The sequence below is a fragment of the Miniopterus schreibersii genome, assembly GCF_964146895.1.
Source record: "Miniopterus schreibersii genome assembly, chromosome: 8".
Taxonomy (NCBI): domain Eukaryota; kingdom Metazoa; phylum Chordata; class Mammalia; order Chiroptera; family Miniopteridae; genus Miniopterus; species Miniopterus schreibersii.
In genome coordinates this window covers 43872087-43887913 of record NC_138109.1, presented here as the reverse complement: position 1 = coordinate 43887913, position 15827 = coordinate 43872087, and the positions used below count along the sequence as shown (strand labels likewise).

Here is a 15827-nt window from a genome sequence, read left to right as displayed (position 1 = left end):
AAGGTATGCAAACCACCAAACCTGGTGTCTGGTGCAATGTGAACACACACAAAAAGTTACTATTATTTTCACTGCACATTCAATTCTTAGAGCAGCTGGTATTCCTAGGCACAAATTAAGGTTCAACAGAAAAAAGAAACAATTTTACATCATTGGCAAGAAAGTCATGGAATTGATTTCAATGTGAAAAATGTTGAAAAATGAATTCTTCCAGTTTTAATATTTGGAGTATTAAAAATTACCAAAGACAAATCTAACATATGGAAACATTCTATGTGCAGAATAAAAATATTTTTGGTTGCTGCTGCTGGTCTTAACATTTCTAGGATTTGGGTCCTCAGAGTTCTAAGTAGAGTGGTGCATAATAAAATATATACATTATTCCACTATTTACAAAACATGGTTCTGTATGTGATCTGGGTGCCATTTGATAGGATCATGATAAAATTTCAACTCTTGTCCTTGAACTAAACCTCTGATCTATCAATTCTGAATTTTCTAAGGAAAACAAAGCCATTATAATAAGAATACTAATTATTATTATTTTTACTTCATACAGATTGCTTATTAAGGTGTACTATAAAGTTTTAGAAATTTAGTTTATTTTTGCTATTAGTGTAAATACAACACATTTGTATACAGGTGCTATCTTTAAGTGTGAACGTAAGTTAGACAATAGTCATAATTTTACTATCCAATCCATGGTGTGATATAGAACAGAAATCTTTAAACTTTTTGGTCTTAAGACCCCTTTATATTCTTAAAAATCACTGGTAAACCTTAAGAACTTTTGTTTATATTGTTTATGTCTATTGGAATCTACCATATTATAAATTAAAACAGTAATTTTAAAAATAATTATTTATTTTTTGTTCTTAAATAACAATGAAAACCCAATAACATGTTAATATAGGTAACATATTTTTATACAAAGTAACTATATTTTCCAAAACAAAACCATTGAATGAGAAGAGTGACATTCTTTTTATTTTTGCAAATCTTTTCAATGTTAGGTTTAATAGAAGGCAACTGGATTCTCTTATCTGCTTATGTATTCAATCTGTTGGGTATATTGTTTTGATTGAATTATGTAAAAAAGAATCCAGCCTCATACAGATATGTAGTTAAAAAAGGGAGAAGAATTTAAAAACCTTTTAAGATAATTGTGATTATTTTTGCTATTACACCAAAACTCAACAAGTGGCAGTTACTTAGGGGTAATTGCAATGTGCAATCTGAAACTATACCAATGAACTTTTCTTACTCTTTATACTAATACATTAAAGCCAACTGGTCTATTTTGCTCTTTGAATGGGTCTTTTACTCATGTCTGATTTTATAACTCATGCGTTGGTTGTTTGGAAGATGCTGCTCCACTGAATTTATACAGATTTTCCAAATGTTGGCACATTTCATAATATCAGAAAAGCCTTTAAGTATTGGGAAGCTGTCAAGCTCACAGCGGCAGATAGAATTTTCCAAAATTCTAACTTTTGCTTAATAGCTCTAATTTTATTGTTGGCAACAAACACTGTCAGTTGTTTTCTTGAACTGTCAAGCTCACTTTGTTCATTTTTGGCAAAATGTGTGCCAATACCCAAGTCCAAATAACCCAGTTTGTCAGTTGTTATTCTTCTTTTTTAATAGACTTTATTTTTCAGAGCTGTTTTAGGTTCACAGAACAACTGAGCAGAAGAGACAGATTTTTCCCATTTACTTCCTACTGCTTTATAAAAAAGTTCTGTTTTGTAATTAGTCCATTCCTCTAACACTTCCCTTTTATTTTCCCTGAAACAAAAAGAGGATGACAGTGGCACTAAAAATAACTTCGAAAAAGAAGCTTTTATGATAAGATTATTAACCGTTATCCCTCTAAACTAGTAATCAACCTTTTGATTGATTAGGTCCATTTATCTTTGGTAAATATTTTTTATACTTTTAAGGAAAAAAGTATCAATTTTTAAAAATTAAAATGAAAAGAAAACTACATATGTAAATAACCTAGCATACAATTTACTTGCATACTGAAAAAGTAACTTTAATTTTCTCTTTTTAGATAATCCAACCTCTTTAACTTGTCTTCACAGATCTAGTTATTAGTTTCTATAAATTTATATAAGAAATATGAACATAGTGGCGAAATACCAATCATAACTTTAGTAGAGATAAATGGCGTTGGATTCATTATTGATCTAACAAGAAAGATTAGTGCCTAAGGATATAATTAGATAGGAAGAGTTTTTAAAAAGCATCAGACTGATAAAGATAATTACTTTTGTGTACCCCTAAAGAAAGTAAATTTGTCTCTACTTTTATATTGGAGAAAATGGAAGCAACTGTAGAATGACACATACTGGTATGGTGAGGACATTAAAATATTAGAAAACAATTGAGTCTGAACATTGGAACTTGAATTTAGTTCAATTGTTCCACTCTTGGAAAGTGAAGTTTTCTGTGTTAGTGGTTACTTGCCAACTTGGGGTGAAGGAGTGGGGAGAGGAAAGGGCATGAGAAAACCTTTGGGATTGAAGGATATTTTCACCATCTTGATTGTGGTGATGGTTTCATGGCTTTGTATCCATGTCAAAGTTTACTGAATTGCAAACTTTAAATATGTACAGTTTATTGCATGTCAATTATACCTAATAAAACTGTTTCTTAAAAAAAGCCCCCCACCCCAAGTATACCCAAATCTGTTAAATTACGGATTTATATAACTCTTTACACTGAGATGTGGAGCAAGATCCCTATAAAATGGTCTTACATAATTTCACAATGAGGACACCTTATTGATTTCTCACTTTATATAAGTTGTAAACAAAAGCATCTCAGTGAAACACTGGTAATAATATATATATGGTAATAATAATAAACACTGGTAATAATATATATGAGAACCAAATGTTAAAGTCAACATAAAATTAGATATAAATTGCTCTCAAATAAATAAAATATATTTTATCCTTAAAAGGCAATGATGATCTTTCATCTTGAAGCTTTTAAAAATGTAAGCTAAAACAGCTGGTTACTCCTTAGCTTCTAAAATACACTAAACTTCTATAAATATCAACTGTTACTAATAATTTAATGGTAATGTATACATAATGCAGATTAAATTGATTTTATTTTAAGACATATTCAAGTGAATTTAGAGCTACTACTCAGTGAAAACACCAAATTAATAATGTGGAAAATTACAGGCAAGAGTAGAATTGATAGCCTGGGTAATCACTTTGCTTATGAAAGAGTCATGGTAAGCATTTTTCATGATTTTATATAGTTAGGTGTCAGTGTGATATTCAGATATAAAACTAAATTAAGATATATACAAATACATAACTAATAATAAAACATAAATAATAAATAAAATATGGCCTAAAATAAGTTTACACATGAACCAGATTATTGGTATCCGTCGTGGAAAAGGTTTTGAAGTAAAAAGCTCAGCCAATCCCTCTGTCTCTGGCCTCAGAGAGGCCGAGGTGTGGAACTTGGGCACTTACTTTCCGATTGTATTGGGCAGCACAGTAAGCTGATTGTCATCCACTTTCAGAGTGGTCAGTTTTTTCAACAGTCCTAAAATAGAGAAGCCTTATTAATACCCAGGAACAGATTTCTGATGGGAAATGCACTATAAAAGAAATACAAGAACTGCTCGAGGTGAATGTTTGTTCATTGGCTGCACTCTGCTTATATCAACCTATGAACTGATATTTGTGCGCAGTCTAGATTTGAGCTTCCAGTTGCAAAAAACTTATGTCAATGGGAGTTCAAGTACATCAACGCAGACAAGTAAACAAACATAATGCTCCACAGACACCTGAGGTGACAGTAATGCTACCACATTTTCCTTTTCTATGATGCTGCAAATGGACCACAATTTTTCAAGCCAGCTGTGATTTAATATTTAACTCCTAAGCATTAATGACTAACATTCCTATTGTCGTACGCGTTGAAAACAAATCTGAATTAAGCCTACTAATGAACAAACGGGTACTGAAGTATTACAACGCGGTGGTTATAATTATAGACTTGGAAAACTGCAACACAGGACGTCACACTCTTTACGACCATAAATCCTTGACTTGGATCAGCAGTAAGCACAAAAACTTGAAATTTTTAATACACTATGCAGAACTTGCCAAGAACTGAAGTTTCAACGATTTATCTTTCCGGTCTGCTTTATGCCCTCCATAACCCTACTGCTTGCTCTAGTCCCAGGGTTTTAATGAATATTAGCCACGGAGTAATTGAAGAACAGCTTCCTTTGACCAGCCATAGCAGAACCTATAATATCAAGATGGCTCACGTAGCCAAAATCCGAGGGCAAAGCATTAATAGTTGGCTGGTTTTTGTTTCACATTTGAAACATGCATATAAGTTATAGACTACTTGTTTTGCAGAAAACTTATTCTGAAGGATATAGTAGGTTCCGAGGTCAAATGTGTTTGGGAAATGCCAAATTAAACAAAATTAAACAGATTTTTAAAATGAGTTTTCTAGGAGTTTTTAATACACTCATGTAGCAGCGCGACTGCCCAGTTACCCTGGCACATGCGTGCGTGCCTGCAGAGTGCCCGCACAGGCGGGGTTCCGTGAACACGCTTTGAGAGGCGCTGCTATAGGTCATGCCCGCCCACCTCGGGTGCTGTGAGGCTTCCTCCGAGGCATAGATAAGCCCCCCAAATTGTGCAATAAAGCCGCTGTTGCACTTTACATTTCAGTATGCTCAGTTGCACAGTCTTCAGAAGCACTCACAATCTCTGCTCTGAGGCAGGAAAGTGCCACCACTGTCAGGCTGCTTTGAGAAAATACCTTCAATATTTAGAGCCTAATACATCAGCTTGTGACCCCAGGCCACAGTGCTGAAAACAGCAGCACCTGAAAAAGAGGACAATCCACACTGGGGTCATTTATCTCTCAAGTCAGAACACCCACTGTCCTATTCATTGATGTTCAAAGGGTGACTGAGTCACCTTAGCTTGTCCGGTGTGGATGTTAAAATATCAACCTTGGGAGTGTACAAAAAAGACTGAGCTTGTTCGTCAATTGTGGAAAGAACACGGGGGCCTGGGAATTATAGGTCAGTTTTGTATGAGTTGCTAACCCCGGTCAAACTACTGCGCCTGCCCACCAGCGGGGCTAGAGGAGGGCCCACAGTCTCGGCGTCCCGTGCCTGGGCCACAGGAAGCTTGGGGCCGGGTGGCAGCCGGCTGAGCAAGCCCCATGAAGCAGGCGGGTGTGCAAGCATTCCTTAGGAGAAGCACGGTCCCCCGGGGGATGCAGGAGTGAGAAAATCACGAGGCAGCTTAAGGACTCGGGCCAAGAGGTTGCAGCAACGGATTTTTCTGAAGAATGGAGTAGGGAGCAGCTCTGACAATTGACAGAAGTTTCTACAGCTTTGAAACCTGAAGCAAGTTAGGCCTCCTGCTTAGTTCCTGGCCTGTGGAGTTGAAGGAACCTCACTCATTTGCGATGTGGCTACTTTGTCACTCGCACAGTTCATCCAAAGGGCGCCTTTTGAACAGACACGGGAGCTTTTGTAGGAATCTGATTGCCCTTGGAAGGGAATTAGGCCAGTGGCCTCACTGTCATTGTCACTCATGTTCCTTTGGCAGATAATGCTTTTACTGCATTTCTATAACACATCTGCTTGGACTCGCTCTGTCTACCCCCCAGGAAGCAAAAGTATTTCATCTTATTTTTTTTTTCCTTCTACTCACACCCTTCCCCAGTCCCCAACCTCTTTATCCTAAACTCCCAACTAGGAAATACTGAAGAGAAAGAAGGCCTTTTACTATGATTTTAGCTAAATCTATATAATTAGCAGTAAATATATCAAAATATTAATATAATTTGTTAAATATAGCTAATATTTACATGAAATTTATACATATGCAATAGAATTTTGAAAGCCAAATAGCCATGCACTCATTAAATCTGATTATAATAGTTATTATATTATTATAACAGCTAACATTGATTGAGTACTTACAATGTTCCAGGCATTATTCCACACAATTTTACATAGATTGGTTCATTTAATCCTCAAAATGAACTTGTCTGAGGTCACACAGCTGGTAGAAAAGCCAGAATCTCAACAAAGCTGCCTTTCCCAGACCAGCAGGCTAATTTCCTAGCTTGCTTTCTTAAAGAAAAATATTTTAAACAAATAATTATATCCTATGTTATTTCTCTATGTGACATTTTTATTTCCAGGATTTCTAATCGGTTATTTTAAAAATAACTACCTGTTCATATTCATAGCTTCTTTTTTGTTTTATAAGTTCTTATTATTTAAAAAAACTGTTTTCCTTCCTTTTATCTCTTTGAAGATCTACACATACTTAAAATCTTTTTTTACATTGCTTGATAACTTTGATTTCCCTTGAAGTAAATTTTCCTGCTAGTTTGAATATTTGGTTGCCATTACAATATTAGCTTAAATATATATTTTTTTGTTTAAATGCTCATTTGTGAGGGTGAATGTATTCTCAATATCTATGCTCACTGCTGCCTGTCTGGCAGTTTTATGATTACCTCCACCTGACCCTCACGTTTCTAGAGTTCAGAACCAGGTCTTATATTAGCAACATGGTGCTCTCATCCCATGTGGATGTTGCAAATCTAGTGCAAACCAGCTTGTGACTTGCCGCAGTTTTTAGCAGTGAATCTGTATATGTGTTTGCTTTCCACCCTAGCTCCACATATCAGCTGTAGGTTTTTGCTCTCTCTCTTCATAGAAAAGGGGTCCCTTCTTCAATCCCCTGTAAATTTGAGTTTCTTTGTTATGCTTAAAGTTTTGGGTTTTTTTGGTCTTTTGTTTGTTTTTACTGCAGGAAAGGCACTTAAGACTGCCACTGCTGTTTGTAGTCTGGAGACCATCAGGCCTGGGGTCACTGGTATGCTTTTATTCTATCTTAGGTTCAGGTAGATAGATGTTCATTCTTCTTAAGTATGGCTAAATTATTTTATTTTCTAAATATTTAAGGAGCACTTGCCATATACCAGATATAGTTCCTCATATCAACGAGGCAGTGATGACTATAAGTTATTTTTCTATTCTCATTATTTCTTCGAAGATGTATAGAGTGGTGTTTGAGTAGGAGTGTATCTTGACCAGAGGGTGCTCTATTTACCATTGTATGTCCTTACCGTCTATTGCCCAAAAGTGTATTTCCTAAACTTGCTTGATCATAAGTTTGATCTAGGAATAGTGAGCCTATCACAGACTTACTGAATCGGAATTTTCAGAGAAAGAGCCTGCAAGTGTGGAAGTGTTTAATAAAGCTCAGATTAGTCTTATGACAGAGCAAATTGGAGAAATACAACTATAATATTTATATAATCATATGTTAAATACGATACAATATTTATATAATCACATGCTATGAAATATGTGATTATATAAATAAAAAAGTCATCAAATTTAGAAAGAAAAGTAAAGCTAGCCTGTTTTGTTAAAATTATGTTCTCTATTAGCCTGAAACTGGAAGCGATAGGATATTGAAGAATAATTTGGGGAAGCTGCCTTGTCTTCTAGCTTCCCTTCAATCCGGCTACCTAGGTGGTGACTTAATTTTCAGAACTATTAATACATTCCAGAACATATGACACATTTAATTCAGAGTGTTAAAAAGTATATTCCATAGTTAAGTGACTTGGTGATTACTCTACTTGATGAGTACTCTCATAAATAATAATAGCAAGATAGCTATAAAAATTTACTCATTATTTAAATTAGATTCTTTTATTATCTTACTCATATAAAAATTTATAACAAAATGGATTGAGTGTTTAATATATACTAACAGACAAATGATCTGCCCTCCTGAATCTCAGCAAGTAAATGACAATGTGTCTTTTTAAAAGTAATAGAACTATAAGATATAGTTCCATTGTATTTATTCTACATCTTTATGTTATTCCTAGATCATAGGAATGTTACAACATATTAGAAATAGAATAGAGCAACACTATGTGAATAGAAGCTACTGTAATAAAAGGTGACATACATAGTTATCAAACTACTATAAATCTAAGATATATACTCCTTACAATAACATTTTACAACTTAGGAGATCTGAAAAAATTTTAAATATATCAATTTAGTAAGATCATTTTAATAAGAGAGCCTTCTTGAATTTGATAACTAGAGTTACCATTTAATTTTAAGATATTCGTAAAATACTACTTTATCATCTTGAATAATGGACTTGATAATTTATTAATATCAAGCTAACAATATATTCCCCACATCTGCAGACAAACTATACTGCGAACAAAACAAATGCCAAATTTGACAAACATTTATGACAAAATACATTCTCACCTATGGAGTCCGGCAACTGTTGCAACATATTGGATGATAGTAAGAGGTCCTCAAGGGCTTCACATCCAGAAATGTCCATGTCAACTGTTTCTATTCTGTTTTTTGACATATCCAGGTATACCAACATCTTTAACTTCCCTATAGACTTGATGACATTGCATAAACTCAGGGTTAGTTAAGAGACTTTCAAAAGACATTTTAAAAGTTGTAAAAACCACAACACTATTAAATTAATTTTAAAAGAAACTACAGCAATAACAAGTGTTGGTAAGAATGTGCAGAAACTGTAACTATTGTAAATTGTTAGTAGGAATGTAAAGTGGTGCAGCCGCTTTGGAAAACAGTTTGGCAGTTCTTTGAAATGTTAAACTAGAGTTTGCATATGACCCAGTAATCCCTAGGTATCTATTCAAGAATGAACCATATGTCTACACAAAAACACAAATGTTCGAAGCAGTACTGTTCACAACAGCCCAAAATGGACACAACCCAATTAATTGACAACGGACAAATAAAATGTGGTATATCTGCACATTGGAATATTATTTATCAGTAAAAAATGAATCACTGATACATGCTACAAAATGTATGAACCTTGAAAACATGCAGTGAAAGATGCTAGTCACAAAAGACCAGCCATTGTATGATTCTATTTATATGACACGTCCAGAGTAGACAAATCTACAGAGAGTAGATTAGGGTTGCTAGACGCTGGGGGAAGGAGGCATGGAAGTCACTGCTAATGGCTTCAGGGCTTCTTTTAGAGGTAATGGAAGTGTTCTAAAGTTAGATTTTGGTGATGGCTGCACAACTATGTGAGTCTTCTAAAAACCACTGAATTGTATACTTTAAATGGGTGAACTTTATTTCAATACAGCAGTTAAAAAAACACACAGCAATAATCTCAAAGTTGCCACTGAATTAAATAAACACAAAGTTGTCACCAGAGCATATGTTTGCAATTGACATATGTTGACATGTCGATTCTTAAAATTTCAAATGCAAAAGAAAGATTTTAAATTGCGATTTGGACTTTACCCTACACTAAGCAGATTGCAGATTCCTTCAACAGTCCTTTTAGAGAATCTACTGTGTGTCAGGGCTTGTGTGATACACTGGAGAACAACGATGACTAAGTCAGCTGAGGGTGAGGAGAGACTTGTCATGAAACAAAGTCTTTATCATGAAGGAGCTCAGAGTAGTGAAGGGGACTGTCAAATACGTATATACCCTACGATATGTGCACTAAAAAAATGCATATAGGCCATGCAATAGAAACACAAGGCTGCAAATTGCCTGGAAGATGCTACTTGTCAAGAAGAGGAGAATCCGTACCTGGAAGAGAGAACAGCACATACGCTCCCAGAGGAGTGTGAAGAGGCCCAGCATGCTTGAGGAAGGGTGGGAAACTCAAAGTGACAGGATATAGTGATGAAGTCAGCATTATAAGAAGCGAGCTGTTGAAAGGCCTTACATGTTATGCAGGGAGATACGAACTCTATCTAACAGGCAAGGAAAGCCATCCAAGGCTTTTCAGATGGAAAATGACATGACCAGATGTGTGCTTTGAAATGATAACTTCAGGGAATTTTAAGGAGAAGATTCGTGACTGGAGTCAGAGTGACGCATTAGAAAGATCTGGAAGCAATTTAGCTGAGGAGGTGAGAGGGACCTGAATTCATGCATCAGAAGTGAGAATGAAGAGGGCCGAAGAAAAAGTTAGGAGTGGAGTGACTGAATTAGTAACTGATTGCTGAGGACAGGGAAAGAATCAAGTCAGACCTTGGGCACGGAGGCAACAGTAATCACTTCGTTGAGACAATGGACTATAGGACTTCAAGCGAGATGAAAGTCTTAATTTTCCTTTTCTTTAAGGATATGTCTTGCCAATAAATGTCCCACATGTACCAGTGTTCAGTGGCTCATCTGTTTGTCTGGTCTCTACCTGTGTCCACTTTACTATATTGTCTCTACTTATTTGACAAAGTATAATTAACCAAGTAAATGAAATAAATTTATTCCACACAAGCACACAGCTGGCACTGTGCTAAGTACTTTATATTCATTACTTGATGGAATACTTTATATTCTTGCTCCTCGAAATGTGTTTTGCAGACCAGCAGCACGGACACCACCTGGGAGCCTGTCAGTAATTTGGACTCTTAGACGCACTCCAGACCTACTGACTCAGAATCTGCTCTTTCAAACACATTACAGCTTAGAGGTTAAGTAATGTCACCCACTGGGTCGCCTGGGAAGCAGAGGCTAAGAGAAGTTCATGAGAGAATGTTCTTAGGATCAATACCGGTGGAAAGGAAGAGGTAAGGAAGGAAGTAGGATTGGGCAGGCGAAGAAGTTCGGCTGTGGTCAAGTCTTGCGGAAGTTTTCAGCTGACCCTTTAAGGAGCACTGAAGCTGGAACTGCCATAGAATTGTGAAGGGGCCGGGCTTTTACAGCCCTGCATTGACTGGTCAGTGGGTGGAGGTCTCCCAGAATAGGGGTGTGGCCCTGGGCAAGGAGGTTCTCTTCAGCTGAAGGCAATTCCTGAAGAGGGTGGAGAGCTGCAAGCAGCATCCCCAGAAGCTGGGGAAACAGAGTAAGTTCTTCATTCCAGAAGAAGGAAGACACACTACAGCATCTACCCCAGGTAACATTCCCAGGTTACCCTGTTAAGAAGGGGTGGAGCTAAATTTAAACTCACTTTTATTGGATTACACACTACAAAGCCTATTGGCAGTTCTGCCCTCTAACTCCCTAATTAGCCCAGCACGCAGCTCTAGCCCTGCTTCTTCAGCTCCCCATATGGGCAGACAGTGGGAACAAAGCCTTGGAGTAGGTTAATAGTTGCCAGGCTAGGGACCGAGTCCTTCGGGTGAGTCAGGCCAGAGAGCTGAGCTTCTCACCATGCGTAGCAATATGTCACTTGGAAAAACACTGTCACTCAGCTTATAGCTTCCCACCCCAAGGAACTATTCTATTGCTTTATCTCATTCTTCTCTTGTGGTGAGCAAGAAAAAAAAAGATATATGTGTTTATGTGGGTGTGCATCTCTTTTCTTGTTCCTTTATCACAAGGATAAAGTTTCTTTGAAACTTCCTTCATTGCTCTCTCCAGCACAACTCAATAAACTTGCACAACTTGCTTTGAAGTTTCTAAACATCTTTTTATTTCTTTGGAAACAAAAAAACTCTTTAATATGTTTTTAAAAAATTGATTTTAGAGAGAGGAAAAGAGAGGGATAGAAACTTCAGTGATGAGAGAGACATTGATCAGCTGCCTCCTGCACGCCCGCTACTGGGGATTGAGCCCGAAACCGGGGCAGTGCCCTGCCCGGGAATTGAATGGTGACTTCCTGCTTCATGGGTTGGCACTTAACCACTGAGCCACGCGGGCCAGGCTATTTTTAGTTGATCAAAACCCTCACTCTCAAATACCTTATAAAGGCAACAGTATCTTAGAGTCATAAAGGTCTTTGAGTCCCAGGATCTCAGAGTCCTTGAGGATATTATCCCTCCAACATCCCCCTGGACACAGAGGCTGTTTAGGTGAACAGTGGAGAGCAAATGGAAAGAGCAGGAGCCATCACAAGCAAAAGAAAATATTGGAGCTTGTTTAAAAATAAATGTGGATTCAATACATCGTTTAGTCATATTTTGGTTGATTGATTTTAGAGGGATGGTCACAAGACAGAGTTATGTAGAAGACTAATTTTTCATAATTTATTTTCTTCTCTGATTTATGAAAAACAGTGGGAAAACGATAGCCCAGGCTTCCACAGTTGTTTAAAAAGCGTATTAACTTAATGTTTTCTGACACATGAACTAATAATAAAATAATCTTGCTTTTATTCCTGTGTCTTATGACACTAAATATTTCAGATTATTCATTCTGTGAAACTGGATAGACACAGGCTGAAGACCACATCCGACATTAGCCTTTCAAAGTCATGTGTTTCCAGGTGATTGTATAAAAGCCGTTTGCCAGCACTGACATTCAGAAAGCCATGCCCAGTTACAACAGGGAGCTGTGGGAATTCCCACAAGGAGTATAGCAAAATGTGAGATTCAAGTGTACTCACTAAAGTGAGAAGTCTGCTTAAAGTTCTCAGTATACGAGAAAAATCTGCTATTGCAATAGACAAATTACGCAGAGTTATCTGTTTTACAGATTTCATACTGCCTTGTCATTTAGATAATAAGCTTACTAAGGAATTTGAGGTCTGAACTGATTTGCAAGATTGGATTTTGGGAATGTAATGATTGTGAAAAGGAAGATAAACCTAATTGTCACTTACACCTTCTACTGATTCTATAGAGACCAAATTAAGGAGCATCTTAGTGAACAGCCTCCAGAGTTGGTTGGAATTACAGTTCCGCATTTGCTGGCTGTGTGACCTTGGGACAGTTACTTAGTTACTTAGTCTTTCTGTTTCACTTCCCTCCTCCATAACATGGGGATGGTAAAAACCCAATTTCATAGTTATTATGAGGATTTGGAGTCAATATTTGTAAAACACCTAGATAAATGCTTAGCCTGTGATAAATGCTGTGTGTTTTTGAATAAATATATTAAAGAAGCAGGTGGAAATTTTTCTGACTAGACATACATTTTGATTCCTCGATCTTGCAGAGGGAACTGATGAGTGTCTTCTCTGTGTTGCCCCACGATTGGTACATTCCTTCAATATGGCACAAATTAGGCTCTACTATATGTAGTGGAATCCAGGTCTTTCTCTCCTGTTACGTGTGAGCTCCTCAAACATATTCAAGATCATTGTATATATTATCTTTGTAACTCTGACATTAGCATAGTTTCTGGTTCAGACAGGTGTATTGGTAAATGATTTTTTAATAAATCAACAAATAGCCTGGCTGGCGTGGCTCAGCAGTTGAGCATCGACCTAGGATCCAGGAGATGGAGGTTCGATTTCCAGTCAGGGCACATGCCCGGGTTGCGGGCTCGCAGTTGATCAATGACTCTCATCATTGATGTTTCAACTCTCTCTCTCCCTCTCCCTTTCTCTCTCTAAAATCAATAAAGATATATTTAAAAAAATAAATCAACAAATAGAAGATATGCATGGTGTTCTGGTTTGTCTCTGTGATGATAGTAGAAATGTAGCTTTTCAATAAGAAAAGGAAGTATTTTTTCCCCTAATCTTTTGTCAGAGTTTCTTCTTTGTGTGGTCTCACACTTGTTCAAAAGAGAATAAGCTTCTTGTTCCTGTGGCTTTTGTAATCATTTAAAGAAATTTTAATGTCAGTTCAAAAGAGGAATAAAATTGGCTTTGGGAACATGCACCTAAATCTCAGTGGCAGAAGAAGTATTACAAATTCAGCTGCTCTGGCTACTTAGCCTAATGCAAGAAGTTTGGAATTGTCTGTCGCCACTGGGAGTCTTGTGTTTGCTGTGTGTGTGTGTCTGTGTGTGTGTACACATCCTTATTTGAATGCATGTATTGTGAGAGGCAAGAGGCAATGTTTTATGGAAAGTCATTCTTTCACTGGATGGAAAAAGAGGAATAGCTACACTAGATGAATTGCTTGGCAAACCTACTGCCCATAGGTTGAGGAAAAATTTTGACTCTAATTTTACTTTCTGTTTTTAACACCTATGATCCCTGCCATTTTCAAAAATTCAAATGGGTTTTATTAAATATCACCAGCACAGTGATATTTAATTTTTATTTTGTAGAAGAGACAGATTTTTATTTTGTAGAAGAGATCTAACATTATGATCAGAAACCATTAATTAGTTACATGTAAGAATAAGGCTGATTTCACAAAACAAAGACTTGATATTATACACAGCATCTCTTTTTCTACAATATAACAATGTAATATTTTCAGCTTTAAAAAAATAGTAAATGTAGAAAGAAATGAAAAAATATATTCCTAAGAGAACAAGAAAAGCCTTTCATACATTTTACATACCTGTAACAGCCACAAAGGGTATATGAAATACTCAAAAACAAATTGGTGAAAAATACTTGGTAACAGAATACTCCCAACAAATGTGTTACTACTTTGAAATGCAAACACTGAGATTTAAGAGAATCATCAATTACAATTAATATATCACACACATGCCAGACAACATGGTATAATAAAAACTTACATACCCCAGGCAGCACTTGCAATGCATTATTATCCATCCACAACTCCCTTAAGTTCTGTATTTGATCCAGAACTTCAGGCTGGGAGAGAGGTGGAGAGAAAGGAGAGAGGGAAGCAAACAAAAATTAGTCTTTTCTTATTATAAGACAAGATGTAATTTCTTGGTCTGGAACTTATATTTGGGAATCTAATGTTAATCCTCCAAGAAATTCCAAATTTAACAAACCTCCAGCAAAACTGGTGGCCCCTGAGGTAGCCAACCTAGAATTGATCTGGAAACCATCAGAACTACATTTAAAAAATTGAAATGTACTTTCCTTTAACACCCTGCAGTCATCGTTTGGGGCATTTATTATACTCCATTCAATAAGTGTCTGACTTCTTTCTTATAGTATAAGCTTTTAAAGGGCAGAACGATGTTTGTTTTTCAATCACGATATCCTCATATCCCCATTGTTTGCCATAATACCTGGCACACAGTAGGTTTTTATCGTTTGTGTGTGTTAGTGCCTTACACCCCCCTCCAGGAATTACATTACCACGATGTGATAACAGTCTGAGTAAGACCCACTCATTTCTCATTCCTTCATTTACTCAACAAATAACTGTGTTGAATAGTGGGAATGCCTACTATGTGAAAGGCACAATGCAGGATCCACAGTTATTCAAACTTCATTCCTGACTTGAAATAGCTGATGATCTAACTGGGGGGATGAATGCATATAAATAACCAAAACACAGGTAGCACAGGGAAGAAAGAATAATGCAGAGAAGTTGGGAGAAAGGAGAGCTCGAGCATGATCAAGGTGTGGCACAAAGCACTAAGGAAACACTTCAATTGCCTAACAGGAAGGTGTCTCTCAATTCTGCCTCCTGGGCAGCAGACTGTACAGAGAATAGAGGTTGCTATCGCTGCCAGCATCATTTCTTGTTTGTGATGACATTTTCCTGGTTTCTCTTCGGAAATGACCCCCTCCCCAACTCTAGGCCACCTGCTTCCCTTGAAGTCGACTCCTTTTTACTGCTCCAGGGGAGTGACGAAAGCTTAAGCTAATTCCTGCTCTGTAGTCGCCTGGCCACAGGGATTGGCTCGAGGATGGGAACATGGTCCCTTCAGAGCAGATACAGCGGTGCCTCGGTTTTTGAATGTGATCCGTTCCGGAGACCGAGTTCTGAAACGTTGGAAACCCAAGGGATCCACAGCCCACAGCTGGGCCTCAGGCCCTTGCCCTCAGCGGGAGCTGTGCGGTGTGTTCCACTCCCGAGGAGGGTTCGAAAACCGAAGCGCTTCCTTCCAGGTTTACGGCGCCCGTAACCTGAAATGTTCCTCAACAGAGATGTTCGAAAACCGAGGTGCCGCTGTAATTCTTCGAATGGGC

At 37.2% G+C, this 15827-nt stretch overlaps 1 protein-coding gene across 1 annotated transcript in view; it reads right to left on the bottom strand.

Moving 5' to 3' along the window:
- LRRC7 (leucine rich repeat containing 7) overlaps positions 1 to 15827 on the bottom strand; it is a 396137-nt gene that overhangs the window by 108724 nt on the left and 271586 nt on the right. The window contains exons 9-11 of the mRNA XM_081144600.1: positions 14454 to 14528; positions 8333 to 8477; positions 3504 to 3576 (exon numbers count right to left, since the gene is read on the bottom strand). Of these exons, the coding sequence (XP_081000726.1) occupies positions 3504 to 3576; positions 8333 to 8477; positions 14454 to 14528 (293 nt within the window). The remainder of the gene's footprint in view (positions 1 to 3503; positions 3577 to 8332; positions 8478 to 14453; positions 14529 to 15827) is intronic.